Source organism: Agelaius tricolor, unplaced genomic scaffold (genome assembly GCF_023055355.1).
Source record: "Agelaius tricolor isolate 1412-34295 unplaced genomic scaffold, bAgeTri1.0.p SCAF_20, whole genome shotgun sequence".
Taxonomy (NCBI): Eukaryota; Metazoa; Chordata; class Aves; order Passeriformes; family Icteridae; genus Agelaius; species Agelaius tricolor.
The window spans coordinates 12,054,533-12,081,033 of record NW_027269280.1 but is presented as its reverse complement, the minus strand read 5'-3'; the positions used below and the strand labels follow the sequence as shown (position 1 = coordinate 12,081,033).

Sequence of the window (26,501 nt, the reverse complement as noted above, 5' to 3'; positions counted from 1 at the left end):
CATTTCCAATACTGATCACGGCAATGTGGTCCTTTTTTGGCACTCCGTTTCCAATATTGATCACGGTGATGTGGTCCTTTTTTGGCACTTAATTTCCAATGTTGATCACGGTGATGTGGTCCCTTTTTGGCACTTAATTTCCAATATTGATCACGGTGATGTGGTCCCTTTTTGGCACTCCATTTCCAATATTGATCACGGCGATATGGTCCTTTTTTCGCACCCCCTTTCCAATACTGATCACACCGATTCGGTCCCTCTTTGGCACTCCGTTTCCAATACTGATCACATTGATCCCTTTTTAGCACTCCGTTTCTAATACTGATCACGGCGATGCGGTCCCTCTGTGCCCGCCGTTCCCGGTACCGGCAGCCCCCCGTGCCCTTTCCGTCCCCGCTGTTCCCGTCACTTGTCAGACGCTCCCTTGCCCGCTCTGCGCTCGCCGCTGCGGCCGCACTTGGCGGACGCTCCCCGGGCCGCCCCTCCCCGGAAGCGCCGGCGGCCCCGGAGCGCAGGTAAACAGCCAAGATGGCGGCGGAGGCCGCGGGCCCGGCGGGGCCCGGCACCGGCAGTGGCGGCGGCACGGGCCTGACGGACCTACCGGGCGAGCTGCTGGAGCTCATCCTCTGCTGCGACGTGCTGGGCGCCGCCGACATCGGCCGCGTGTCCTGCACCTGCCGCCGGCTGCGCGAAGCGTGCCAGCCCCGCGGCAAGGTGTGGCGGGAGCGCTTCCGCCTCAGGTGGGCAGCGCCGCTCGGCCCGGCCCGCCCGGGCTCGGACGGGAGGGAACGGGCACCGCCGGCGTCCCGCGGCACCGGGGATGGACAGGCCGGGCTGGGAGGGTCGCGTGGGGCGGTGGAAGCGCCGCCGTCACCGCCCGATCCCTTCGCGGTGAACTCCGCCCGGGCCGGGCGAGCCTGCGGCGCTCCGGTGGCACCGGGCGGGCACCGGGCGGCGCGGGGGGGAGGCAGCTGTGAAGGCATCGTGTCACCCCCTGCCATGGGCAGGGACACCGGGCACTGCGGGTGGGAGGGGGCTGTGAAGGCATCGTGTCACCCCCTGCCATGGGCAGCGGCACCAAGCCCTGTGCCAGGCTGCTCCAGGTTTATCCAGCCGGGCCTGGAGCACCTGCAGGGATGGGGCGGCCACGGCTGCGCTGCTCCGAGGCTCCTGCAGCGCTTCCTGCCCTTCCAAATCCCCTGGGAGGGCCCTGCTGCTCGCAGGGGATCCCCCTTGGCCGGAGATCAGGTTTGTGGCCCTTTCCACACCGGGGCCCGTGGATCCCCTGCATTCCCAGGGCCAGCCCGGATTGGCCTCCCTGACCCCTCCAAAACTGCCAAAGCAACAGCCAAAACCCATCTCGGGCCTGATGCTGGACAGCAGGGAGGTGTTTATGCCTGAGGATTTGGGGAGAGCTGTTCTCACAGATGCCCAGGTCCTTGGGATAGGTTTTTGCTGCTGTTCTGTTGTCCCCAGGGGCTGTGCTTGGTGGCACTGTGCATATTTTGGGTTCAAGGGTGGCTGTGACACTGGTGGTGCTGTGCTGGTCTCAGCAGTCCTGGGGGCAGCTCCTCTCATCCCCTGAGGCTGTCCAGACTCATCTCTTACCTGCTTTTGTCTGTGCTGGCACAGGAAAAGCAGCAGAATTGCTTTCTCTCACTGCCAGTTGGCTCCTGAATTTCAGCTCAGCCCAAATGTGGGGATTGTTCCCTTTTCCCCCTTTTCACAGGGGTGAAAAAGCTGCTGAGGAATTACAGCTTCCCCACTGCACCAAGCCATGGCTCTGGGACTGACTTTCAGCAGTTCCTGCAAGTGTCAGCCTGGTTGGGATCCAGCAGCTGGAATTGGATGTGGTGGGTGATTGACACACGTTGCTCCCCTCCTCTCTCCTTGATAATGGAATTTTTGGCAGGAGGCTTCACCCTGACCTTGCCATCCTGGCTGGATTCCATTGTGAGCAATGGCACTTTCATCTTTCCAAAATTCCCACTGTCCTTCCAAGCCATGAAATTCTCCTTTCTCATCCCAAAATAAAGGACTGTGATGGTTATTGTGAGGTGGCTGCATTTCAGCAGTAGCTGAAAGGCCAGGGATTCATCAGGAGAGAGGTTGTTATATAATGTGAGGTTATTTGACTTCATTGTGTGGAGACAAGTGCAGGGGAGTTTTATGATTAACCAGCAGTGAAATACCTTCCAGGTGTTGTTTGGACACTGGTAATAATTATTATACAGGAGGAATGATTTCAATATTTGGCAAATTAAATATATATATATATATATATATATATATATATATATATATATATATATATATATATATAAATAATCTGAAAAAAGCCTAAGACAAAGGAAAATGTTTTGTATAAACCAGTAATAATGAACAGCATTTCAAAATGTGGAATAAATCCCCCAGCAAATGAGAAGAAACCCCTTTCTCTCAGCTTCATTTCCAAAATATTTCCATCTGTGTTTATTCTTGTTCATGTTTCTCACACAAGTGATCCTGGTGTCTTCACAGCAGCAGGAATTGCAGTGCTGGCACCTGTTTTATGGCACAAAGCTGTGTTGTGGCAGCACACACCCACTTTATTCAAAAAGGTGCTGCTAACAGCCCCCAAAGCATGCCCTGAAGTTGGATTTTCAGCTGAACCTTGAAATTCTGGATAAGCTGTGAAATGTGTGGTCTTTGAGTCTCAGTAAAGGAGGGGGTTTTTTTACAGGAAAGCTGTGAGGTGGTTTTTTTTTCCAAACAATTATTTCTTGTCTCTTGTCAAACTGCAGAAGCATTTAGCTGTCACAATTTGACTTCAGGTTGTGTTTTCCTCCCCTAGATGTTGCCACCAGCAAGGGCAGTGGAGGGAGCTGTGTTTTTAATGAGCTCCCCGAGGTGGTAGGAAGAACACAGGACAGAGAATTCCCCTTCTGTTCAGTGCCAGGTTGGCTTCCTTCTTTGTGGTAAACTCTTTTAATTATAAAACTGAAGCATTTAGGATGTTTAGGCATTGAAATCCTGGAGTGGGAGCCTCTGAGGGCTTCAGGAGAGCTTGCTTTTAAATAATCATTAATGCACAGCTGCAGTTGGGGAGTTGTGCTTTGATGTCTGAGGTAATTTAATACAATTTAAAGCTGGGCAGTGTCTGGGCTCTGTCTCAGCTCCTCAGATCGTTCTGGAGGTTCTCAGGGAGGTGAAATATTAATGCTGCTGTTGTTTTGTGTGTGTGTGTGTGTGCAGGTGGCCATCCCTGCTGAAGTACTACAGCCACAGTGACAGTGTCAGCTGGCTGGAGGAGTACAAGGCACGGCACAACGCGGGGCTGGAGGCACAGAGGATTGTGGCCTCCTTCTCCAAAAGGTTCTTCTCAGAACATGTAAGTCCTCCTCTCTTTGTGGCTGTGTGCAGCAGCCCTGCCACTTGTCCAATAGAATCATTAATAAAATCATTAATGGAATCATTAAGGGTGGAAAACACCTCCAGGATCAAGTCCTGAACCGTGTCCCTCAGCACCACATCTTCATTTTCTGAACCCTTCAGAGGACCTTCAGAAAGCCAGAGCTGACATTCCTAAATTCCCTTAGGAGAACAAATCTTGCAAGGAGAAGCAGAGAGCAGCACAGTGCAGGTGTCTGTAGGGCTGCTTGTGCTGCTCTCACAGCTTTATATGGACAGAAACCAGAGCTCAGAGAGGCTGAGATTTCTCACAGCACCCTGGGCTGGCATCTTGAGGACACAAAGAACATTATTATTATTATTATTATTATTATTATTATTATTATTATTATTATTATTATCGTTATTATTGTTGTTGCTGTTGTTATTTTCAGAAATTGTTGTGGCTTGCAATTGATGCAGCCACAAGAGCCCATGTTGTACCCTTGGTCTGCTGCCAGAAGGGTTTAGGCTGAGCCCAGCACTGGTCCTTGCCCCAACCCAACAGCAGCTGCTGCCAGGAGATTTTCATTCCAAGGGTCCAGAAAACTGAATTTCTTTCAAGGACAGCAGTTGCACCACTTCCCTAAGCTCGTTCCAACCCTTTCCATTAATCAATTTTTCCTAATATCCAACCTAAACCTCCCCTGGAGCACCTTGAGGCTGTTTCCTCAACACTGCCTGAGCATTCACATCACCAGGGTGTATTCTTCTTTAAAAATCCTTAAACCATTCAAAAGTTGTTTATTTCTTAGAAGGGTTTTCCCTTTTAAAAACGTGTTTATGTAGTTTTTATTATTATTTTTATTAGGAAAAGGTTCTTCTTCCCCCAGTGGGTGCTGGGCACTGCCCAGGCTCCCCAGGGCAGTGGGGACAGCCTCTGGCTCTGCCATAGCTCCAGGAGCATTTGGACAGCACTGCCAGGGATGTGATGGGATTTTGGGATGTCTGTGCAGGGTCAGGAGTTGGACTGAATGATCCTTGGTAGCTTGGGATATTCCATGATTCCATAATAATTCACAGATTCACCTTCCTTGATTGTGATCAATTCTTTTCATTAGTTTCTCTTGCCCCTCTCTCCACATCACCTCAACTGTGCACTCAGAGATTTTGTATTTCCTGACTTTGTGTAAGATGCTGAAACACAGCCAGAAGGGGAGAGAGTTCCAAATCCAGGGGTGTGTGGAGTGCAGCACCCCCTGGGATTGCATTCAGCCCTGAAAGCTCTTTGCTTTTTGCTGGGAGCTCAGCCCTGGCTCTGGGAATTCTGAAGGCCACAGGGTTTTGTTGACACAAAGCACAGCTGCTGTTCCTCACTGCAGACCTTGTGCAAGGACGAGTTCTGAGAGCTGTCCCAAGCCCTTTGAGTTCAGGAGCAAAGCACAACAGGGCCACTCAGTTGCAAAGTGTGTTTTTGAAGTTCTCCAGCAACCATGACCCTGAAATGCTTCTGTGTTCAGTGAGGAAAAGGTGAAAATGTGGTGTCTCACACTGACATGCACATGAGGCAGGAGTATCTTGGCTCTTTTGCTTGGTAGCTGTGGATTTTGGCAAGCTGGGTCAGCCTGGAATTCTGTGAGATCAATATAAATACTGCCTGTAACTTTGACTGAATTCAAAATCCCACACAGGAGCCACTAAACAGCCCCCCTTTTATGGCTCCTGTGCAGAAGGAAGGCAGCAGGGCCAGGTGGGTGTTTGATGTCTCCTGGCTGCTCTGTTCTGCAGCAGCCACACATTTGTCCATGGAGAATTGTCAGAGCATTAACTGGGAGAAGCAGCTCCTGGATTCCTCCTGTTTTGATCACATATGCAAAGACCATGGAGAGACCATTAAGCAATGCCCAAAGGCCTCATGATGAGAACCATCTCCTGTGGGGCCAGAAACTGCAGCTTGATTCCCTGCTCAGAGCTGAGAAGGCTTTCAACCCATACATGAGCCCATATCCTATAGTGAAAAGCTTGAAAGCCTATTTTTTTTTACAGTTCAGCCAAAGTTTAAAAAGTAATTCTGAATTCTGGAAGAAAATAGCAGTTCTGAATATAGATGCAGAAGTGGTTGTTGCAAAAAATAAAGGCTCCTGCTCTTCATTCCTTCACCCAGGATGAATCTCCTGCAAAGGGGGGTGTATGGAGGGGTTCAGTCAACCACAAGGAGAAGTTGATTCCACCTTAAAATCACTTGCAGCTTGTGCTCACCCTGCATAAATGTGATTCTGCTGGTCCTGAACTCAGCATCATAGCCCTAAATGCTATGGGCTGAAATTGGGCTGAAATTGCTATAGAATGGGGCTGAAATTGCTGTAGAATTGGGCTGAAATTGCTATAGAATGTTCCTGGGGTTCTCAGTGCATTAATAAATCCATGAACACAAGCATCACAGCCCTAAATGCTGTAGAATTGGGCTGAAATTGCTATAGAATGTTCCTGGGGTTCTCAGTGGATTAATAAATCCATGAACACAAGCATCATAGCCCTAAATGCTGTAGAATTGGGCTGAAATTGCTATAGAATGTTCCTGGGGTTCTCAGTGGATTCATAAATCCATGAGTACAGACTGGGAGTATTTGGGGAGCAGGACATTTTGAAGATCTTTAATAAATTGAAAAAAAAAAAAAGAATTAATTTGTTTTTGAGACTTTTTCTGAAGTTGTGGGAGAAGCTGTTGTGCTGTGCATGACTCCTTGTCTGCTTTGCCAGGTGCCCTGTGATGGATTCAGTGACATTGAGACTCTGGGCTGCCCCAGCCATTTCTTTGAGGATGAGCTGATGTGTATCCTCAACATGGAAGGAAGGTAAGAGAGGGCTGAGAAATGGCAGGGATTTCCCTCTTTTCACCAGTTCAAGGAGAAAAATACCCTGGTTCATGTCTGACCTCAGCTTCTGCCCTTGGTCACTCATTAAACAACACCCCCAGGCTTGCTGAGGCCTGATTTCACAGCAGATTGAGTATTTCCAGAGGAAACCATGGAAACTTTGTCCCACCAGAGGAGATCCTCTGGCTTTGTGGTGCTTTTTGTTATTTCCTTGCCAGCTCGTGGCATCTCTTGGGACATATCCCATGCACCCTCAGCTCTGCCTAAGCTGTTCCCATCCTCTTGTTCCTTTTTGATTTAAGCCTGGGTCAGTTTGCTGAACTGATTTTCAGGATTAGGTCAGAGCACCAGAGGGAAGCAGGAATCCTTCAGGACTGCCACCATGAATCCCTGAAATTCCTGAAATACCCTGAAATTCCAGCTTTTTCTTTCCTTTTCTGAGCTGGGGTAGGCTGGTCCAATTTTTGTCCCCAGAGAAGCAACTGAGTTGAATTCAGCCACTGCAAAATTTGCAGTTCTGTAAATTATTTAGCCAGGTGGTAAATAAAACTCCTGGGTTTTATCTGCCTGGGTAATCTCACCACCTTAACACTGGGCAAGATGAGTATGTTTATTTGAAGGTTTTTATTTGCTTTATTTGAAGGTTTTTCTGCTGGTACCACCTACCTAGGCTGGGTTTGGTGTGATACAAAGCTGTGATAAATGTCCTTAATGGGGCCTAATAGCCTTGATTAGAGGGACTGTTAATAGGGCTTGAAAAAGCCCAACTGGAATGGCAATCATCTCATTTTTGCCTTTTCCCATCCATTTTATTGCCTGCTCTATTTGAGCTGGGCCTGAGCATCTCTCATTTGACAACTGGTTAAAAAGCTTTTGAGGCTTTGCACTGGCCAAATGCCTCCCCATAAAGCAGAATTGATGCTAATTACACCCTGATTAAGCTCTAGTCAGTGCCATTCAGGAGCATTAGGCTAAATCATCTCCCTGGAAGATATCCCAATAAAGCAGTTGTCCCTTTTGAGGATCCCAGTTTATTGGAAGAAGATAAAATATTATGAATTTTGATTGCCCTGCTGTCCAGGAGAATGGAGAGACTTTAGAAAGTGATGGGGCTTTGCTGTAAAAAGTTTTGGAATTGTGTCATCTACAGAGCAACTGTTGATCTCCTCCTGCCTTCTCAGAGCTACAGAGTTGCTTTTCCTCTGGGGAATTTTGTTTTTCTTCTGAATACTATTGGACTGACATTCATGTCCCTCATCAATCCATTTTTAATGCTGGGAGGATGCTTTAGGAGTGGCTCTGGAGAGATACAGTCAGACAGAGGGTAATGTTTTATGAATGAAGTACAGGATTTTAATCAGATATTCCTGAGCTCCTTTAATTAGGATCTGTGTTGTTTCCCCTGATAATGTATCCTCTCAAAAGGATGTATTGGTGATGGGATGAAAATTGGAGATGATAGGAGCAATGTTTTGCAAGTTGTGTGGCTTTTTGTGATAAGGATTCCCCTTTTGGCTTGAAGTGACATTGCTTGTTGAGAAAAACAATAACCCACACTGTAAACTTGGATTAAAACTTAAACCAACTGTTCACCCTTCAAATACCTATTTAGTGAAATGCTTCCTCTTGTGTTTAACTGTGCAGGAAAGGTCTCACCTGGAAGTACTATGCAAAGAAAATTCTCTATTTCCTACGGCAGCAGAACATTCTAAAGAACCTGAAGGAGTATCTGCAGCGCCCCACGGAGAGACAATCCTTCCTGGAGGGTGAGTGCTGGGCACAGAGCCCCTAATGCCAGCTCTCCATGCTGCCTTCACCTGCAAGGAGCCTGCCTTGCTCAGATTCCAGCAAACCCTTGCCTCATGACTCAGAGTTCAGGCTGGATTTTGGATGTGTCTGGAATCTTTCCCATCCCACAGCAGCATTGCATCCAAATGTCAGGATGGCATCAGGTGCTGTCGGTGCTGTGTGCTTGAAAAATCACCCCTGGACAGCTGGGCTGAAGGCAGAAAATGGTAAAACACTGCTTGAACAAGGTGCTGAGAAAATGAGTCTTGAACAAGGTGTTGAACAAGGTGCTGAGAAAATGAGCTGGAGCTCGGCATGCTCATTACTGCCATTGCTGCTGTGGCTCCTGAGCTGATTCCCAGTCAGTTCCCTGCTTTCCCCTTCCCAGGAGCTCCTCAGGGAGCAAGCAGAGGGAATTGTTGTAGCCTGAGCACTGGGAGTGTCTCAAGAACTGAGTGCTGGACTTTGGTGGGAAACAAATCCAAGTCCATTCACGTGGTGGGAGGGCACTTACACCTGCTAAGAAAGAAAAAGCTCTTTCTTCTGCTTCTTCTGCTCTTCATGTCCTCAGTCTGGTGGATTATTATTCTTCTGTCTTCTGAATGGCTCAGAAACTGCCAGGGGCTGTAGAAGAGTCCCTTGCTCTTGGTACACACTCCAAAATGTCCCTGAAAAAGGACAAAAGAGGCTGGAACACCAAAGCTGGTTCTTGTTAATGCAGTAGACTTTGAAGAAGGGGCTGTTAGGGCAAGAAGGGAAAGCAAAAAGTGTAATTTTCTAGAAAAAACCAAATTAATGATGAGACTTAGTCATGTGGGTCACAAATATGTGTGGTTTGTCTGCCATGAACGTGCCTTTGAAGCAGCAGCAGGAAGTGTTTTGGGAATTTCAGCACAGGGAACACTTTGGGAGGACAAGAAGGAGACATGGGGCCCTGCTGAATTCCTTGATTTACAGACCAGTCATGGACATGCTGACAAAGCCTTGTAGGAGGCTGGAAGATGTATGGTCCATACAAAATCCTTGCAGCTGATTCCAAAGATTGAAAAGAGGAGGCTTTGGAAAGAGCAGTGGTGCCAAGGAGAAGGTTCTGTGAAAATAAAATATTTTCCTGGAGGGGCTTGTGCAGGAGGAACACAAAAGTTTGTTCTGTTCTGTGTTGTGTTAGGAAGATGGAGAGCAGGTGTGGAAGAGAAAGATGAATGTAGCAGATAAGGAAATGATAAACAAGGATGATATGGAGGATGTGACAGGGAACAATCAGAACTGAGGCAGTTTGAGTGAAGCTGGGATTGTTTCAGGCTCTGAATAAAAATCTCTGTACCTTGGGGAGGTGCCAGGGGCTGCAGAGCTGGTCAAGCCTGACCCAGCAGCACTCCTGCTCAAGGTACAGGTACCTTTCAGCATGGTGGAGAGGGCAATTCTGAGTTCAGCTGGTGATTTCTCCTGTCAGCTCACTCTGTGCATTTTGTGTATCCAGGAGATGACTGCAGGTTCAGACACCGGGCTCTGCTGTTCTGCTGCAACCGCTCGCTGCGTGCCTGGAATGTAGAGCAGGCAAAACCAAGCAAAGAAAAAACTCAAGTCCTGTTTCTTATGCAGTTTGTTTTTTCCAGGTGCTGTTTTGATTGATCAATACTGTAACCCCCTGTCAGACATCTGCCTGAAGAGTGTCCAGGCTCAGGTGGACGATATCACGGACAAAGTGCGCAAAGTGCTGCGGACCAAGAACCCCAGGCACCCCAGCTTGGCTTCCAAGGCAGGTACTGTACAGAAATGTGCCTTCCTGCAGAGCCTTCCTGCCCCTCTGCACAGCTGGAACAGCTGGGCAGTTGTGGCAGCTTAGAGAGCTGTTGTTTTTATCCCCTGGCAAACAAAATTGTGACATTTACTGAAGCCATCATTCAAGAAACAGCTGTTCAGTAGCCCAGGGTTCAGTCCATCTGATGCTGAAAGAATTGGGAGGGGAATTCTATTTTTTTCCCATTTGTCTCTGGAATCTATTTAGTCCTGTTATCACAGCTGAGCTGTGGGACTGGGAAACAACCTCTTTCCTGCTCATCTCAGAAAATTATCAGTGGAAAGGTACATGTTTATCATCTGCAAAGGTCAGGCAGCATTTTGCTCCTTGGTTTTATAAACACTGAGTAATTTCTGGCTTCCAAGGAGAGACTGAACCTGCCCATGTGAAGATTTCATTGCATAAAGGTTGAGTGCTCTTGTTTTCTCAGTCTTTATTTCACTGCATGTGTTTGCAGGAGAGGTTCTCATTCCAGAAGTGGAACTTCAGAGGCAGGTGCTCGATGCCATGAACTGTGTCCTGTATGAGCAGCTGAAATACAAAGGAAATGAGCTGGATTACTACAATTCCCTGAATTCCTACATTCACCAGGTATGTGTGTGTCAGGCAAAAACTGGGAGGCTGCAAGGCTTGAGACACTTGATTTGTCTGAATGTAGCCAGACAAGTCATTCTCTGTGAAGAACAACTCTTAAATAAATCTGTTATCCTTCAGTGCATATTCTGTCAAGTTGCATTTTCAGTTGTGAAATCAACCCTTGAAATTCATGTTTTTCTTAAATCCCACTTGTGTTTTTGTCACATTTTTCTCCCCCAGGTTTTGATCCGCAGGACAGGAATTCCCATCAGTTTGTCTGTGCTTTATTTAACAATTGCCAGGCAGCTGGGAGTCAAACTGGAGCCTGTCAACTTTCCCAGCCATTTCCTACTGCGGTGGTGCCAAGGGAAAGAAGGGTGAGTGACCTGCTGAACTCTGAAATTGTGCCCACAGTGACAAAAACCAGAACTTATTTACAGCTCCACACCTGTGTGAGAGTATTTAATTGTGTTCCATCTGCCTGTACAGAGGGAAATACCAGATCTTTAGGAAAGTTTTTCTAGAACTCAGTTCTGCAGATACTGAATAATAAGAGATTTCCTGAAATAATAATACCCATGAGGTGATGTGAGAATTATGGAAAAGAGAGAAGGTACCAAGTAGTCTCTGTGTAGGAAGGAGCTGGCAAATGAAGATGTTTAGGAAAGTTTTCCTAGACCTCAGCTGCTGCTGCTGAATGGTAACAGATTTCCTTCTCTAGACCTAGAGGAGAATGTTTAATTATTTTCCATCTGGAATTGTAACCTATACAGAGGGAAAAATCTGATTTTTAGGAAAGTTTTCCTAGAACTCAGTTCTGCAGATACTGAATAATAAGAGATTTCCTGAAATAATAATACCCATGAGGTGTTGTGAGAATTATGGAAAAGAGAGAAGGTACCAAGTAGTCTCTGTTTAGGAAGGAGCTGAGAAATGAAGATGTTTAGGAAAGTTTTCCTAGACCTCAGCTGCTACTGCTGGATGGTAACAGATTTCCTTCTCTAGACCTAGAGGAGAATGTTTAATTATTTTCCACCTGGAATTGTAACCTATACAGAGGGAAAAATCCGATTTTTAGGAAAGTTTTCCTAGAACTCAGTTCTGCTGCTGCTGAATGGTAACAGATTTCATGAAATCATAGTACCCATGAGGTGATGTGAGAATTATGGAAAAGAGGAAAGGTACCAAGTAGTCTCTGTTTGGAAAGGAGCTGGGAAATGAAGATCTTTAGGAAAGTTTTCCTAGAGCTTAGCTGCTGCTGCTGAATAATAACAGATTTCCTTCTCTAGACCTAGAGGAGAATGTTTCATTATTTTCCACATGGAATTATAACCTATACAGAAGGAAAAACCAGATCTTTAGGAAATTTTCCTAGAATTCAGTTCTGCTGCTGTTGAATGGTAACAGATTTCATTAAATCATAGTACCCATGAGGTGATATGAGAATTATGGAAAAGAGAGAAGGTACCAAGTAGTCTCTGTTTAGGAAGGAGCTGAGAAATGAAGACGTTTAGGAAAGCTTTCCTGAAATTCACTTCTGCTTCTGCTGAATAATAACAGATTTCCTGAAATAATAATACCCATGAGGTGATGTGAGAATTATGGAAAAGAGGAAAGGTACCAGGTAGTCTGTGTTCAGGAGGGAGCTGAGGAAGGAAGGACACGGGTTGGAAGTGCTGAGGGAAGAACAGAAGCAGCAAACCCTGCTTTACCACGAGCCCCTGCTCACAGTTTGTGCTCTCTGTTGCCTCCTCAGAAGCACAGATATTTTTGACTACACCTACATTGATGCCTTTGGGAAGGGGAAGCAGCTGACAGTGAAGGAGTGCGAGTACCTGATCGGGCACCACGTGACAGAGGAGTTCTATGGAGTGGTGACCTCCAAGGAGGTGCTGCAGCGCATGGTGGGGAACCTCCTGAACCTTGGCAAGAGGTGAGCTGGGGGTCCATACCCTGGGAAAAAGGACCTGGGATGCAATATCTGAATGTCCAATATTGCTGCTTCCAAAAGGTGTCACTCACCTCATGAGATCATGAGAATTCCCTGTGTCACAAGGCATTTTAATCACCTGCATGGAAACAAAAATATTTAGTGAAACGAGTTCCTCTCAAGAAAATAGACAAGATGTTTTATTTTCTCTGTGAAAAGCTGATAGGGACTGTCCAACTTTTCCTGTCATGTGGTAGGCACAACCCCCATGTTCAAATGAGCATTTTCAGAGATCCTGTTGGTGTGTAGAACATCAAGTTTTGTTTCCAAATCCTCCTGATAATCCCTTTCCTGAGCAGCCACAGACAGACTCCCAGAAGTGGAAGGATTGCTGGAGGTGTCAGGGGGACAAAAGGAAATGGCTTGGGGAGTGAATTCTGTGTGTGGGATTATCTGACCCAGGAGAAGAGCAGTGGGTGGGAGGGCAGAGTTCAGTGATCAGGTGTGGAGTGATTTTCCTTGTAGCAGGCTGATGTGCTGGGTGACAATCTGTGCTGCAGTCACTGCTGGGAGCATGCTGGACCTGCAGCACCATTCTGGGGGCTCCCCCTGTCCCTGGGAGCTCTGGGGACAGGGTTGCAGAGCCTCACAGCTGAGTTTCCTTTCTGCTGGCAGAGAGAGCACTGACCAGTCCTACCAGCTCCTGAGGGACTCCTTGGACCTGTACCTGGCCATGTATCCAGACAATGTGCAGCACCTCATGCTCCAGGCCAGGTTATACTTCCACCTGGGAATCTGGCCAGAAAAGGTACCTGGGCACTCAGGGGAATGCTGTGGGGAAGGCTGAGCACTATTAACACTGGGTTATTGATTTTTGGGCTCTGTCAGCCTGCATTACAGTCTGCCACAAGTTGTTTCTGTAATAAATGCAGTTGGAGGAGTTCTCACATTGCAGGGAATCAATTTGAAGTAGGGAGAGTGGATGATTCTTGGCTGCTTGTCCTGGGGGAGACTTGGGAGCAGCTTTGAGTCATAATTTATGATTTACAGCTTGTCTTGTAACCAACACCATGGACAGTGAGTTCTTAGAGCATCCTGTGCCTAAATTGTGGTAAAACTCCTGCTGGGCTCCTGGAAAAAGAGCAATTACCTTATCAGAAAACTTGAGGAAGTTATCTTTTATAAATAAAACCAAAGTTGTGCTTCCAACTTTGGCCACACAGTCTGTGAAAAAGCAGCTTGATATTCCTGTCCTTGGAATTCTTTTTCCTTCAGGGTAACAACTCCAGTCCTGTTATCTTGGGAGTATGAGAAGGAAGGTGCTGAGATTTACAGGTTGCTTGGATCATCCAAGGCTTTCACTGAATCAGGGAAGAGCCTGTAACTCAAAAAAATCTGATTTTTTTAGTGTGTCACTGCAGCACAGAGGTTTTTCCTACTCAGAATTCCCTGTGCTGCTTCAGTGGAGCCTGTGCCAGTTCCACCTGTGAGATTTGGGAAGGAGGCAGGAATATTGGCTGCACAGCTGAGCAGAAGCAAAGCTCTTCCCACCAAATCAACTGGAACAGCACTGCTGGAGAAGCTCCCTCATTCCCTTGTGCTGAGCTTGCCCTACCTTTATTATGGCAGCAAATTTTAGGGTCAGCACAGTAAAACCAGCACCAAAAATTGTGTATGGGAGGGACTCACTGAGCTGGACATAAATAGGGAGTACTGAAAGATCTTCCTGCCCCTTCCTGGCACTCAGCACAGTTTGGGGAGCACCAGATTTGGATTTACAGAACCCAACCCCAGGGCTGAGTTTTACTGAGCTCTCTGCACCAGCTGCAATGCAAATGAGCAAATTTGGATTTTTCAGGATTGTATCCAGTCATTCCAGGCTGTCAGGCAGGATTGCAGCTAACCAGAGAGAATGCTGTGTCTGACAGGACACAATGTACCAGCTTTGACAGGAGCTGCCAGATTTATGGATGGCTAGGAAATCTAAAAAGTCCTGCAGAGCTACACTTAATGTTGCCCTAAATATTTGTACATAACAGTAAATAAAACTCCCAGGAATCTCTGGCAGCTGTGGTTACTTCCTTCCTTTAGGATTTTTCAGGATTTTCACAGGATCCTTCTTAATTCTTAATAGAATTAAAGTGGCCAAGAAGCCTGAGCTGTGTTTCTTCTCATGAATTACTCACTTGTCCTTTATTTAAATTGATTTTCCTCGATTTTTGGCTGCTGTTCATGCTGAACAGCCTGAGATTTCCATTCCTCTTCTGCTGCTGCTCTGAACTTAATGACCAAACCTATGATCAAGGAGACAATCCTTTTTCCAGGTGCCAAAATGTGGCAGATTTTGGGACTTGATGTATTTCATGTTGAGACAGATACCTGTCTTTTCTCAAAATGTTTACTCAACAGATTGGAGTTTTTTTCCTTGCTTTTACCAAAAAATTTCAATTTGCTTTGCCTGCCTCTTAACAAACTCAGCAGCAGGTGCTCTGATGTTGTGCCAGAGGGTGTTGGGAGGCTGGAATTGTGGATCTGCAGACTTTGCTGCTCTGTGTTCTTCAGTCATCCTGAGACAAGCAGCTTTTCTGTCTTCTTCCATGGGGAAGCATCATGGAGGTTATTTCCATTTCCTCCTGTGCTGCCCTATTTTTGCTCCTCACAGACATGCTGAGAAGCTCTTTTAAGTTAAAATATGAGGTCTCAAGAGCACCAGAAGTCACCTGGAATCACTTCCCAGCAGCATTTTTGGGACATTGGGAACTGCATTCTCATGACCAGAAACCTTGAGAGGTGCTCTGTGGGCACTAAACAGGACATGATGAACTCATGGGGCTGAGTTTTAAGGAGCTGCTGAGCTCTCCAGTGTCTTTCCTGAAGCTGGGAGCTTTACAAAGAGAAAAGGAATAAGAACAGGCTGTGTGCAGGCTGAACATGGAGCTATGGCAGAGAACACTGTGGAAGATGTTGTGGCAGATCTCAGGGCACTCACATGCAGCTGACTCCAGCAGTACATCTGTATGTGTTTGTGTCTTGGTTTGAACAGCCAGGTGTCTGCTAAGGAAGGCAGGAGCCTCCCTTGAAATGGAAAATTTGCCCTCCAAATTGTTATAATTTTGAAATTAAGGGGCTCTCAGGTAAAGATATGGGAATAGGAATGACAGTTCTTTACTAGGAAAATTAAAAATACAAATGCAATAGTACAAACAAACAAACAAACAAACAAACCACAGCCAGAGTGAGACCATGCCCTGTCCCCTGTGTGTCAGGGGGGTGGCACAGCCCCATCCCATGGGGTCTCAGCCCTCCTGCAGTGCCAGCTGTGGCTCTGCTGGAGCAGGGATCCTGCACAAGGGGGGAGTTTTCCTCTGCAGCTCCAGGGCTGCTGGAGATGGGCCTGGGCTCCCTCTGGCCATGCAGGGCAGCAGAAGCTGCTCCTCTGGCAATGCACTGGGCAAAGGCTGCTGGGCTGTGCCAGGCTCACATTGGATCCAGGTAGGAATGCTTGGCTCCTGCCCTGGGCAATGCAGCATCTCCCCATGGGATGCTGGAATTGGATCAGCCCTGCAGGGACACTCAGTGGCCATGGACAGCAGAGATCTCCTGCAGGGAGGATTGGCTGGGGGAGAGATAAAGGAAAAACTGCCCCACGGACAGCAGAGAACTGCCCCAGCTCTGACAGATGGGGGTAGAACACACAGTTCCATCTTCTAATCTAAGCCAGTTTATAAGTTGTGCTGCTGCAGGGACATGTCTTGACCCTGTTTTTGCTGTGGTTTGGAAGGTCCTGGACATCCTGCAGCACATCCAGGCCCTGGACCCATCCCAGCATGGAGCTGTGGGGTACCTGGTGCAGCACACCCTGGAGCACATCGAGCGGCGCAAGGAGGAGCTGGGCCCTGAGGTCAAGCACCGCTCGGATGAGAAGCACAAGGAGGTTTGCTTCTCCATTGGGCTCATCATGAAACACAAGAGGTGAGCTGGGAGCCTTCCCCAGAGTCAGCTCTGTAGCAGCAGAGCAGAAGGGTCTGAGCTGACAGCACTGAGATGTTGTTCAGTGCCAAGGAGGAGTGGGAAATGCCAGGCACGTGCATCTGTCCCGTGCAGGAAAATGGGGGAGGCTCTGGGAGTGCCTGGAGAGAGCAAATGTTTGCACTGCAGAGAGACTGACTTGTGTGAGTCATCCTCTGTCACACAGGTAACATCCCCAGAGCACAGAGCTCTCCAGGAAACAGCAGCAATCACTTAATGAGGGACTGTGCCACAGAGTCAACTTCAGAATCGATTCTGATATTCCCAGGACAGTTTGTGGATGTTTCCCTGTGCTCTCATTCCCTGTTCCTGCCTGCACTGTGTTGCTTTGGCTACTCCTCTGACTCTGGACATATTTGACATACAGAGCATATTTGAGGGGCATCAGCAGTGATAGTTCCAGCACCTCACAGTTAACCCATGAACATTCTGTAAATAGTGATGGCTTTGTTCTCAGTGTTGGGGTTGCCACATCTGTGTGATGAGCACAGAAGTAGTTGCACAGCCCAGCAGGGTGGTTGATCCTTCTTTATTTCTTCCTTCCTCTTCTGGCTGCTTGACTTCCAGGCTCTTTGTCATTCTCTTTTCTTGCTCACATTTGATTTTCCTTTGTCTTCAGCTGTTTATTCCTGTCTGTTTATCCAGTCATTCAAAGTTACTTCCCTCCACCTTAAAATACAAACAGAAAGTCTTTCTGAATTGTTTTTTTTTTCTCCCTCTTACTCCTCTCCTCCTTGTGCCAGCTCTCAGGAAGTTCCTATCCTGTTTGTGCTCTGTTAATCTTGAGGAAAAAGAGCTGGCCCTGGAGTTTCCACAGCCTTTGTGTGCCATTTCTTGACTCAGGTATGGCTACAACTGTGTGATTTATGGCTGGGATCCTGCCTGCATGATGGGCCACGAGTGGATCCGGAACATGAACGTGCACAGCCTCCCCCACGGCCCCCACCAGCCCTTCTACAACGTCCTGGTGGAGGATGGCTCCTGCAGATATGCTGCCCAAGGTGAGCAGGGGCTCTGCCCACATCAGGACAAAGAGATGCTTCATTGGTTAATTAAGTGTGGTTAACGAGCCTTGTAAATGTGGAGGTAGGAAGGAAATGATCCTGAGTCATGGCCTGCTCTGTTTGCTCTCCATGAAATCAGCACTGCTGGGATGGCCTTGAAGGCTCACTCTGGTGTGATCTCCTCTTGCCCCAGGAGTGTTTTGGACACTGATGGTGTGAACCTTGATTGCTGCTTTGAAAGAAATAATTCAGCTTCTGCTCCCAACAGCTGTGCCTTGGACAGGACCTGGAAATGGGATTTAGTGAGGGCTTGTGATCAGAACATGGCTCTGGCCACTGTGCCAGGATCCCAGGGGACACAGGTAACCTGGCTGTTAGTGCCACCTTTAACCAGAACAAAAAGGAATGTCTCTTCACAAGTGCAAGGAGGTGTAGAAATCTCAATGTCACATGTGCTTTATGCAACAAACCATAAGAGGAAACTCTTGTCTGGTGGTCAGAGTGTGTGGTTGGGATACAGGAAGAACTGTTGAACTGAGCTTCTGAAGAAAATTACAAAAGAGAAACACGTCTGTGACTCTGTACATTGTAAAAATGTTCATTTGCCTCGTGTTTGTGTTCCCCCTGTGACAGGGAAGTCCCATCCAGGCAGGGCAGCTGCACAGCCAGAGTGTGTTTGGCTAAGGGAAGATGTGGAAGCTGCTGGAGGGAAAATGCTGACCAAAATGCCCTTTCCCTGGGTGCTCCCTCATCTTCTGTCCCCTGAGTGTGACAAGAGGTGTGACAAAAGGTGGTTTTACAGGCAGGGACACTCCTCCCTCTGTAAAGTGCAGGTGTTTCCCACTGTCCTGAGATTGGCTTTTTTTATATTCAGACACTCAAAAATATGAAGTGGCAAATGCTGATGGCTCAGCTCAGGCAGGGCTTGGCCTCAGAGAGTCTTAAACCCAGAAATGCTCATGTGCCAGGAGTTGATATTAAAATGTGCATCTTGGTAATTACCTAATCAGGTAATTGTCCCCAGTGCTGCTGGGGCTGAGTCATCACTTATCTTGTGTCTAATGATGTTTAAACAAACAGAACCCTGTCTGGTCCCACAGTTCTTGCAGGGTAGGCTGACACTGTTATCTCTGTGTAGGAGCCACTGCTATCACTGCATCTCTGTGGCCTGCAAGAGTTCTGATATTGCTGGGGAGAAGTGAAGGGTTTGTTCTTGCTGCTATTGATATCCCTTCTTAAACATCCTCAGATCATTTGGGAAGGATTATTTCATATCCTTCTGACCTGACTCTGGGGAGAGAGGGAGAGATTTTGCTGAAAGAATCCTAAACAAATCCTCATATGGAGTTTAATTTATCCAGCTCAGAAATAACCCCAAGCTTATTATAGATAAATGTACCTCAGTTTGAGGCCTTCCTGGAAATCTGTGGGTTGAGTGCAGTTAATTCCAGAACTGCTGTGTTGTTCAGGGAGTTTGGTACCTGTCCACTCTTGTCTGTGTTTTGTTTGCTTTGTGACAGCTCAGGAGAGAGATCTGTGGCTCAAAACTGCTTGTCAGCACCTTTGGGAGGCTCCCACCTTGTGCTGAACTCGCCTGTGTCAGCCTGTTCCCCTGCCAGCTGCTGTTTCATCCCTGCAGCTCCATCCCTGCAGTTCCTGAGCACAGCTCCATCCCTGCAGCTCCATCCCTGCAGTTCCTGAGCACAGCTCCCTCCCTGCAGCTCCCTCCCTGCAGCTCCCTCCCTGCAGCTCCATCCCTGCAGCTCCATCCCTGCAGCTCCATCCCTGCAGCCCCATCCCTGCAGTTCCTGAGCACAGCCCCATCCCTGCAGCTCCCCATCCCTGCAGCTCCCCATCCCTGCAGCTCTCCATCCCTGCAGCTCTCCATCCCTGCAGCTCTCCATCCCTGCAGCTCCATCCCTGCAGCTCCATCCCTGCAGCTCCATCCCTGCAGCTCCATCCCTGCAGCTCCCCATCCCTGCAGCTCCATCCCTGCAGTTCCTGAGCACAGCTCCATCCCTGCAGTTCCTGAGCACAGCTCCATCCCTGCAGCTCCATCCCTGCAGCCCCATCCCTGCAGCTCCATCCCTGCAGTTCCTGAGCACAGCCCCATCCCTGCAGCTCTCCATCCCTGCAGCTCCATCCCTGCAGCTCCATCCCTGCAGCTCTCCATCCCTGCAGCTCTCCATCCCTGCAGCCCCATCCCTACATCCCCATCCCTGCAGTTCCTGAGCCCAGCTCCCAGCTCAGCCATGCTGCTGCAGAGCACTCAGCAGTGCAAATTGTTTTTCCGCAGTGGTGCAGTATCCAGAAAGGTCCTTTGCAAGCCTCTAGGACTGCAGCAGGCTGCTGAGGCATGGAAAGCTCTGGTGCTGCTGGCTGCACACCCTGGCATGCAGCAGCTTCAAAGAGCCTGCATGGATTAATAGGAATTCTCTGTTCCCACTAATGAACTGGATTTCAGAGACAGATTATTCCTGAATGACGTTCCCTGCACCCCAGCTCGTTCCTGCCCTGCCCAAAGTCAGTCTTTGATCCTGATGCAGCTTTTTTTTCCCCTAGCTAATACTACCTGTTTTATCTGGCAGTGTGCTGGAAAAAAATGACATCATTTGGGGAGTGCTGCAGGGCTCCAGCCTGTGGGATTTACTCCCAGTCCCTGCTCTGCACTGACACTGCAGAGCAGAGCAGCCCTTGGGGTTCAGTGTTCAGGGGCCACCCTTGGGGTTCAGGGGCCACCTTTGGGGTTCAGGGGTCACCTTTAGGGTTCAGTGTTCATGGGTCACCTTTGGGGTTCAGTGTTGTTGAACTCTTGTGGCTAATCAGGTTATCTGAAGGAAAGGAGCTGCTGTGGGAAATACTAAATGTGTCCTTCTTAGGGATTTTCACTGGACTTGGGGAAGTTTGGATTTAGGGAAGTTTGTTTTGCTGGAGGCACGTGCTGGGCTTTGGCATGGTGGAAACACAAGCTGAGGGAGGAAGGTGGGCTCACCTTGGAGCATCTGAGGGGGATCTCCCCTCAAACAGATCCCCCCAGGGCTGTGAGGGATTGGGGGAGCAGAGCTCAGTGCAGCAGCTTCCCCCCAGGCTTACAGCCGAGTCCTGTGACCAGCAGAGTGGGAGCAGCACCCTGCTCCTCCAGCCCAGTGCCAGGCAATCCAGGCACAAACCAGTTGCCGTGTCCCTGGTCAGTGGGGCCATCAGGAGTGAGGCTCTGTGAGCACTCACACTGACCTGCTCTGCCCATTTTCCTGCATTAGGGTGAATTTTTTCCTTTCAGGCACCAGATTTGGTGTTTCTAGAGACGCAAACAAGGCCTGAAAGAGGCCCAGGGTTCTGCCCTGCAGTTCTGTGGTGGTAACTGCTGCTTCCCTTCCCTGGCAGAGAACCTGGAGTACAACTCTGAGCCTCGGGAGATCCCTCACCCCGACATCGGCCGCTACTTCTCCGAGTTCACCGGCCTTCACTACCTGGCCAACACCGAGCTGGAGATTCGCTACCCCGAGGACCTGGAGCTCACCCGAGCCACGGTGCAGAAGATTTACAGCTCAGGCAAGGAGTGAGTGCCAAAGGCAGCCTGGGGACAGAAGCAGCTGGAGTGTAGCTTTACCCTCTCTGCAGAACTTGTGTGGGAAGCAAGTTTGGTGACAATCCTTTGGCTTAATGCATTGAAAACTGCACTGAACTTGGAAACTGGTGCTACAGCATCTTCCCGTTGTCTGCCTGCCTGTCCTGGCCCAGGGGCACAGGGACACTTTGGGACTTGAGGCCCAGCAGGAGGATCTTGCAGGGACAGCTGTGCCAGGAGCGTTGTCCTTGGGAAGGATCTGCACATTCTGCTCCTTCTGTGGTAGCCTCAGAAGGTCAGCACAGCGAGATCCTGGTGTGGAATATGGAGGAACCCCCTCTTCCAGAGAAGGAAGTGGCTTGTCCTGGCAGTATTTTTGTTTGGCTGTGTCTGTCTGGTTTGGTTTGAGTGTGTATCCCATGCAGGCAATAGTTTTTAAAGTCTCTCACGTTTCGCTGTTGTCTTCTCCGGTCTGAATTTCTGGGTCAGGTATTGCTTCACCTCTGTAGTCTGATTGTTCCTAGAGCTACTTGTTCCAATCCTGAATATCCTTCTGGGCCTGGCAATATCCTCACGGGCCTGGGAAAGGGCTCCAGCCACAAAACCAGCAGCAGTGAGGCTGGTGAGCAGTGCTGACCCCGGGGCCAGGTGGCCGCCTCTCCAACGGCAGAGACTCCAACAGCAGAGGAGGAGCTCCTGGCCCTTTTCCATGCCTGCTGACCACACCCAGCCCATGTCCTGACCTTGTTCTTCGGTCTGTCCATCGTGTGTGTCCAAGGTGGGATCTGTGGCACAGCCATGAGTGTTCCCAGAGGAGTTGGAGCCTCGTGGGGATGTTTGGTGGGACCTTGAGTGACTTCGATGGACGCGGAGCTGCCGCTCGCTGCCATCTCCAATTTTTTTTTTTCCAATAGGTATTTATGCAATACAGTGGAATGATGACTGGAACCTGGCCATCCCTGGAGTCAGCCAAAGCATTATGGAAGCAAGATATTAATTGCTGCAGCTTGAGGCCTTCTTCCTTCTTGCCAAAAGAAAACGGATTCTAGGGGGGCGCAGGCTTGGCTGCCTACAAGGGAAGAGCTTTAGCAGCTCGAGGCACATGACTTTTAACCTTGACTGAAAGGCCCAGACAGAACCACTGCAGAAGGGGTTTTCCTCTGGGCTCAGGGGCTGTGGGGTGCAGAGTGACACAGTGTTTGTGCATATCTTTGTGGTTTCTGAAGCAATGTGTGTAGAGTAGCTGCAGCTCGTGTCTCCTGTCACTGTCCACTTGCAACACAGTAATTCTTCTCTCTGAGCTGACAATTAGGGCCCTGTAGAGGTAGGTGGATGCTCTTTAGTCTCTTATGCACTACAGGTATCTCCATGTGGAATCACAGCCCTCCTCTCCAGCAATGCCTGCCCTGCATGTCACCTCCTGCAACCCTGAGCACTGGTTTGCTGTGGAAATAAATGCTGAGAGCCCAGCACTTTGGTGGTGGTGGTCTGCAGGGATCTGGGGCTCCAGGAGGAGCAGCCTGTGGGGAGAGAGTGAGGAATGCTGAGGGGGCTCTGCTCCAAGCAGAATTCTGTCTTTAAAGAGTCAGAATCCAGAATGGTTTGGGCTGGAAAGGACCTTAAAGCTCCTCTTGTTCCATGGGCAGGGACACCTTCACTATCCCAGGTCTGTCCTGACAGGAGCCTGGAGGGAGGGAGGAGTTCCCATGGTGAAGCAGGGTAGGGAATCCTCAGGCAAAAACCCTGAAATTCCAGCTCTTGTTTTTGAGGGTTGGAATAGACCCCAAACCTCCAACCCACTGTGAAAGCAGATCCCAAAAGATTCCTGGCAGGGATGCAGGGTTGGGAATGGGGCTGGGGAGTCCCAAGGTGGCTGAGAAGGGGCAGAGCAGGGCTTGGGCTCCCCATTCCTATTCCCAGCTGCCAGCAAGATTCCTGGGGGCTTGTGCCCCCTTCTGCTGCCACGTGGGCCTCTCTCCAGTGCACCCAGGCCATGACAGAGCTCACAGGAGCCAGACAGTTCCCCTGGGAGCTGGCCAGTGCTTGCCAACCCACCTGGGGAGCTGCTGCTGGGGGCTTCAGGGTCCCAGAGCCGCCAGCAGGGCCCTTTCTGTCCCTCTTTGGGCCCCTCTGTGCTCATACCCTGAGAGGAGCCTGGCCCAGGAGGAAGTGTGGGAGCTGCTGCTCACCACAGACTGGTGTGCTCGAGCTGCAGGAGGGTTGGGTACTCAGGAACTCACCCTGGAACCAAATCCTCATCCCTCTGGCAGGAGTTTTGGAGGAGCTGTGACCTCAGGCAGCTCTGCCTGCTCTGGGTGCTGCCCACATCCACACCTGGGCTGTGGGTGTTGGGTCACCCAGAGCACCAACACAGCCTTGGAGGTGCCAAATTTGAAAAGATTGGGCTGAAAAATTGGAAATACTGATTCAATGTGTTTTCCACACAACCTCAGCCCAGGGGCCAAGTCAGATTTTGGGATTTGAGACAAACCCAAAGGGAATGCTGAGTTCCCTTGGTCTCCCATTAGGGATGGGTGTCCCCACTGCCTCCAGTGCTGCTTGCCCTGGGTGGGGTCTGGTCTTGGGGAGGAGAAACTCCCCTGTGAGCACCTGCTGCTGTGGGAGGCCTCAGCCCAGCATCCAGGGTGGCCAGGGAGAGCTGGAAACCCCCAGGATACATCCAGGGAAACCTGGGAGAGCTGGAATCCCCCAGGATACATCCAGGGAAACCTGGAAACACCCAGGATACATCCAGGATGACCAGGAAAAGCTGGAAACCACCAGGATAAATGAAGTGTGGCCAGGGAAACCTGGAAACCCCCAGGATACATCCAGGGTGGCCAGGAAAAGCTGGGAAGCCCGGAGGATACCTGTGTGTCCATGCTGGAACAGCCTCTTGGAATGCACCTTGGAAGGCACATGCAGGGCCCAGCACTGTGGGAACACCTCTGTGGGATGCTGGGTGACATTTGGGGTTTGCCTGTGCCCCTCCCCTCCTGGCAGGGCAGGCACTGCCACCTTTTCCCCAAGGGGACAGCAGTGGATCCCAAAAGCTCCTTGTGTCTGTGCTGATGTCTGGGTGCATGGGGTCCATGTTAAAGGTGGTGCTGATGCTGTCCATGGGGATTTGTCTGTCCTGTCTGTGTGGAGCCCTCCCTGGAAGGTTTCTGTGGAATTGCCTCCCCTCTCCCACCAGGTGCAAAGCCAGGCCAGGTCTCTCGTGTCCTTGGGAGCAGGGGGTGAATTCCCTTCCCTTCCCTTCCCTTCCCTTCCCTTCCCTTCCCTTCCCTTCCCTTCCCTTCCCTTCCCTTCCCTTCCCTTCCCTTCCCTTCCCTTCCCTTCCCTTCCCTTCCCTTCCCTTCCCTTCCCTCCCGTGCTGGGGACAGAACAGCCCCAGTGCTGCATGTGAAAATCCAGGAGGTGAAGGGAAAAATCCGGAATGGGGGAAGAGGAAGCTGAGAAGGGGCAGAAACAGGGAGTACTCCCTGTCTGGGTGGTGAGGGAAAGCCAGGGCTGGTTCCAGGCTTTGCCACTGGGTGCTGGCACTCAGGGGTGTTCCAGGCAATGCCATTCCCAGGGGGCAGTGCCATTCCCAGGGGGCAGTGCCATTCCCAGGCAATGCCATTCCCAAGGGGCAGTGCCATTCCCAGGGGGCAGTGCCATTCCCGGGCAGTGCCATTCCGGGCAGTGCCATTCCTAGGGGGCAGTGCCATTCCCAGGGGACAGTGCCATTCCTAGGGGGCAGTGCCATTCCAGGGCAGTGCCATTCCCGGGCAGTGCCATTCCTACGGGGCAGTGCCATTCCCAGGGGGCAGTGCCATTCCCAGGCAGTGTCATTCTGGGCAGTGCCATTCCCAGGCAATGCCATTCCCAGGCAGTGCCATTCCCAGGGGGCAGTGCCATTCCCAGGGGGCAGTGCCATTCCTAGGGGGCAGTGCCATTCCAGGGCAGTGCCATTCCCAGGCAGTGCCATTCCCAGAGGGCAGTGCCAATCCAGGGCAGTGCCATTCCCAGAGGGCAGTGCCAATCCAGGGCAGTGCCATTCCTAGGGGGCAGTGCCATTCCTAGGGGGCAGTGCCATTCCAGGGCAGTGCCATTCCCAGGGGGCAGTGCCATTCCCAGGGGGCAGTGCCATTCCAGGGCAGTGCCATTCCCAGGGGGCAGTGCCATTCCCAGGGGGCAGTGCCATTCCAGGGCAGTGCCATTCCAGGGCAGTGCCATTCCTACGGGGCAGTGCCATTCCCAAGGGGCAGTGCCATTCCCAGGCAGTGCCATTCCAGGGCAGTGCCATTCCCAGGCAGTGCCATTCCCAGGGGGCAGTGCCATTCCCAGGGGCAGTGCCATCCCCAGGCAGTGCCATTCCCAGGCAATGCCATTCCCAAGGGGCAGTGCCATTCCCAGGGGGCAGTGCCATTCCAGGGCAGTGCCATTCCAGGGCAGTGCCATTCCTACGGGGCAGTGCCATTCCCAAGGGGCAGTGCCATTCCCGGGCACTCTCCTGGGGGCAGCAGCATCCCCGGGATGTTTCTCCACCCTTGGAGGCCGAGCTCTGGCTGTGCCTCTGCTCCGGGCCAGGCTGAGGAGCTGCTGGTGCCCTCCAGCAGCCGAGGGGCAGGGAGGGGCAGGGAGGGACAGCTCCTGGATCCTCTGGGGAAGCTCTTCCAACCCCTTTGGAGCCATCCTGGCACAGCCGAGGGCAGGCACTGAGGCCTCTGACAAACCATGGGAGTTTGTCTCCAATCTTTGCAGGAAAACCAATGTCAGGAATGTCCAGACCAGCCAGCCCTGCCTGGGGCCAGGGAGAGCTGTGGGGGCAGGAGGATGAGGAGGAAAGAAAGGGCTGCTCTGGGCTGGAGAAGGGTCCCTGGGATCTCTGGTCCCTTCCAGGCCACCTCCACCTGTACCCCAGCTGTCTCCAGGTGCTGTCCTGACCCATTCTGGGCATCTCCAGGGATATCCCAGCTCTGAGGGCCCTGCCTGCCTCCCTGCTGGCTCTTCCCCCACGGGGGACACGGGGGCTGTGGGCAGGGACAGAGTGCTGCATTTATTTCCCTCCTCCTGCCTGGAAGTGCCTGGGCTGGGCAAAATTCCACATTGGATGGAAAACTGCTGACCCAGGAATGGAGGGTGAGGAGCCCTGAGCCCCAGGGCCCCTGACAATGACAGCTGAGGTTGCAAGATGGGGGCATCTCTCCTTTCCCCGTTTTTATTTATAAACAGGTATTTTCCTGGACAGCTGGAGGCTGGAAATGATTTCATTCCTTTCCTGTTTATATTTGGCTTTAAACAAATAAACAACTCTGACTTGCTACCTACTGCCGGTGTGCTGTGCTCTTTGAGCTGCTCCCAAACCTCTGCCTGCCGCGAGGGTCCGGTGCCTGTCCCCAGTGCTGCTCCTGGCAGGGCTCTGCTCTTCCCTGTGTCCCTGCCCGTGCCCCTCTGGCACCGGGAGATGGGGACAGAACCCCCCGAGCTGCCAAAGCTGCCTCATGGGGGGTCACCCCTGGGTGCCCCCCTTTGGGGACACAGCCCGAGCAGTGCCAAGGCTGGGGCAGCCGGG

The 26,501-nt window shown here is 50.4% G+C and overlaps 1 protein-coding gene across 5 annotated transcripts; it reads left to right on the top strand.

The window, feature by feature from the left end:
- Positions 1–492: 492 nt before the first annotated feature.
- Positions 493–26,256, top strand: FBXO21 (F-box protein 21). Of its 5 annotated transcripts, none has more exons than XM_071445658.1 (13): positions 493–740; positions 3,235–3,370; positions 6,130–6,224; positions 7,890–8,011; positions 9,650–9,796; positions 10,292–10,425; positions 10,651–10,787; positions 12,167–12,343; positions 13,016–13,148; positions 16,122–16,312; positions 17,213–17,370; positions 20,758–24,502; positions 24,905–26,256. In XM_071445658.1, the coding sequence occupies exons 1-12, from the start codon at positions 529–531 to the stop codon at positions 20,934–20,936; spliced, it is 1,821 nt and encodes a 606-aa protein (XP_071301759.1). In that variant the 5' UTR covers positions 493–528; the 3' UTR covers positions 20,937–24,502; positions 24,905–26,256. The 5 variants fall into 5 exon arrangements, with proteins under 5 accessions (XP_071301759.1, XP_071301760.1, XP_071301758.1 ...); XM_071445659.1 differs by having other exon boundaries at positions 20,758–25,225; positions 25,420–26,256; XM_071445657.1 differs by having other exon boundaries at positions 20,758–25,225; positions 25,292–26,256.
- Positions 26,257–26,501: the final 245 nt, after the last annotated feature.

What these genes read in the sequence shown, in the direction of transcription:
- FBXO21 (XM_071445658.1), top strand. Translation starts at nt 529, where the DNA reads ATGGCGGCGGAGGCCGCGGGCCCGGCGGGGCCCGGCACCGGCAGTGGC. An exon ending in GAGACAATCCTTCCTGGAGG is followed by an intron (nt 8,012 to 9,649) that starts GTGAGTGCTGGG and finishes TGTTTTTTCCAG; the next exon opens with GTGCTGTTTTGATTGATCAA. An exon ending in CTCATCATGAAACACAAGAG is followed by an intron (nt 16,313 to 17,212) that starts GTGAGCTGGGAG and finishes TTCTTGACTCAG; the next exon opens with GTATGGCTACAACTGTGTGA.